The sequence below is a fragment of the Malurus melanocephalus genome, unplaced genomic scaffold, assembly GCF_030028575.1.
Source record: "Malurus melanocephalus ecotype Western Australia unplaced genomic scaffold, MMel_1.1 scaffold_162, whole genome shotgun sequence".
NCBI classification, from domain to species: Eukaryota; Metazoa; Chordata; class Aves; order Passeriformes; family Maluridae; genus Malurus; species Malurus melanocephalus.
In genome coordinates, this window is record NW_026623394.1 from 1136948 (window position 1) to 1138327 (window position 1380).

At 69.9% G+C, this 1380-nt stretch overlaps 1 protein-coding gene across 1 annotated transcript in view; it reads right to left on the reverse strand.

Moving 5' to 3' along the window:
- The window catches only part of ANKRD13B (ankyrin repeat domain 13B), a 7880-nt gene extending 7736 nt beyond the window's left edge, over nucleotides 1-144 (reverse strand). Inside the window, exon 1 of the mRNA XM_057371985.1 lies at nucleotides 2-144. Within this exon, the coding sequence (XP_057227968.1) occupies nucleotides 2-75 (74 nt within the window). The 5' untranslated portion in view covers nucleotides 76-144. The remainder of the gene's footprint in view (nucleotide 1) is intronic.
- Nucleotides 145-1380: the final 1236 nt, after the last annotated feature.

The following is a 1380-nucleotide window of genomic DNA, read 5'->3' on the forward strand; positions in this document are numbered from 1 at the left end:
CCCCGCACCGCCCGGCCTCATGGGACTTGTAGTTGCCCTGCCCGGCATCGCCCCCTTCTTTTTCCTCATCTTCATCCTCCTCTTTCCTCGTCCCCCTCCCGCACCGCTCAGCCCATCACCGCGGCCTCTTATCCCGGGGGGGGGTGCTGCTGCAAAGGGGCATCCCGCTGGCAAGCAGCATCATCCCCAAATTCCCCATTTTCCCGGGCTGATCTTCCCCYTTTCAGCTGACCTCCGCTCCCCCCGTGGGGCGGCGGGCCCGAGCACATGATGGGGCGGCAGGTGGGACCAGGTTGGGGGCCGTGCGGGGGTCGTGGAGGGGGACCCCGATTCCCGCCCCCGCAGCACCAGGCACGGGCCCCCAGCCCCGTTTCCTTTTCCGCCTGCGTCTCTCCCGGGCGGGCGTCGCGTTTTCCGGCTGCCGCCCGAGAACAATGCAAGGCTGGGCCTCTGCGGCCGCCCCGGCCTCTGCCGGCGCCACGCTCCTGGCCCACCCTCCCACGGGGGGAGCCCCCCCGGCATTATTCTCTGCTCAGCCGTGGCGGCGGCGGGGGTCGCGTCCCCCCGCCCCGGTCCCCGCGCAGTGTCCCCCATCCCCCTGCCAGCCCCGCTGCCCCATGACGTCATGAGCCACCTCCCCAGCAGCCCGCGGTGAGGTCACCCCGCCTGCCCCGTGCTGCTGGGGGGACACGGTGCGGCCCCACTCCCCTGGCTCTGCAGGGCTCTGACTCCCCGCGGCTGTCTGTGGGGCCCCCGTGCTGGTACCGGGGTGTCTCCTCTGCTCCAAGTGCTTAAAGGGTCACAGTAGGGAACAGATCCCAAATAGTCCCCAATCCCCCCACCCACCCCCAAAATCCACTGCTGAGCACCCCAGTGCTACTGTGGCCCAACCCGGTGTCCTGGGGGTGTGCCCTGGAGCGGGGTGCACTGTGACGGAGGTGGCACTGCCAACAGGGCTGGGGGTGTCCGGGACTGCGGCTGGATCCAGGACAAGTGTCCAGAGCAGGACTGAAGCCGTTCGGGGGTGTCCAGGAATGAGACTGGGGTACACACGGCCCGGAATAGCAATGGGACCGGCACCACCCCTCCGGGATAAACAGGACAAGGGCTGGGAGCGGGAGCAGGACCAGGACAGTGCCCCGGACTGAAAACGGGACCGGGAGTGCAATGAGGACGGAGACTGGGGTCAGGAGTAGGGGATTCCCGGGACCGGGAGCAGAGCAAGGGCACGGGTGATGTCCAGCAGCCGGTGAGGTGCCCGGGTCCGGGAGCGGGACCGGGCTGTCCGGGGGGCGTCTGCAGGTGCGGGGGCGGTGCCGGTGCGGAGCGGTGCCGGTGCGAATTCGTGTGCGGGTCCGGATCCGTGTGCGGGGGCGGTGC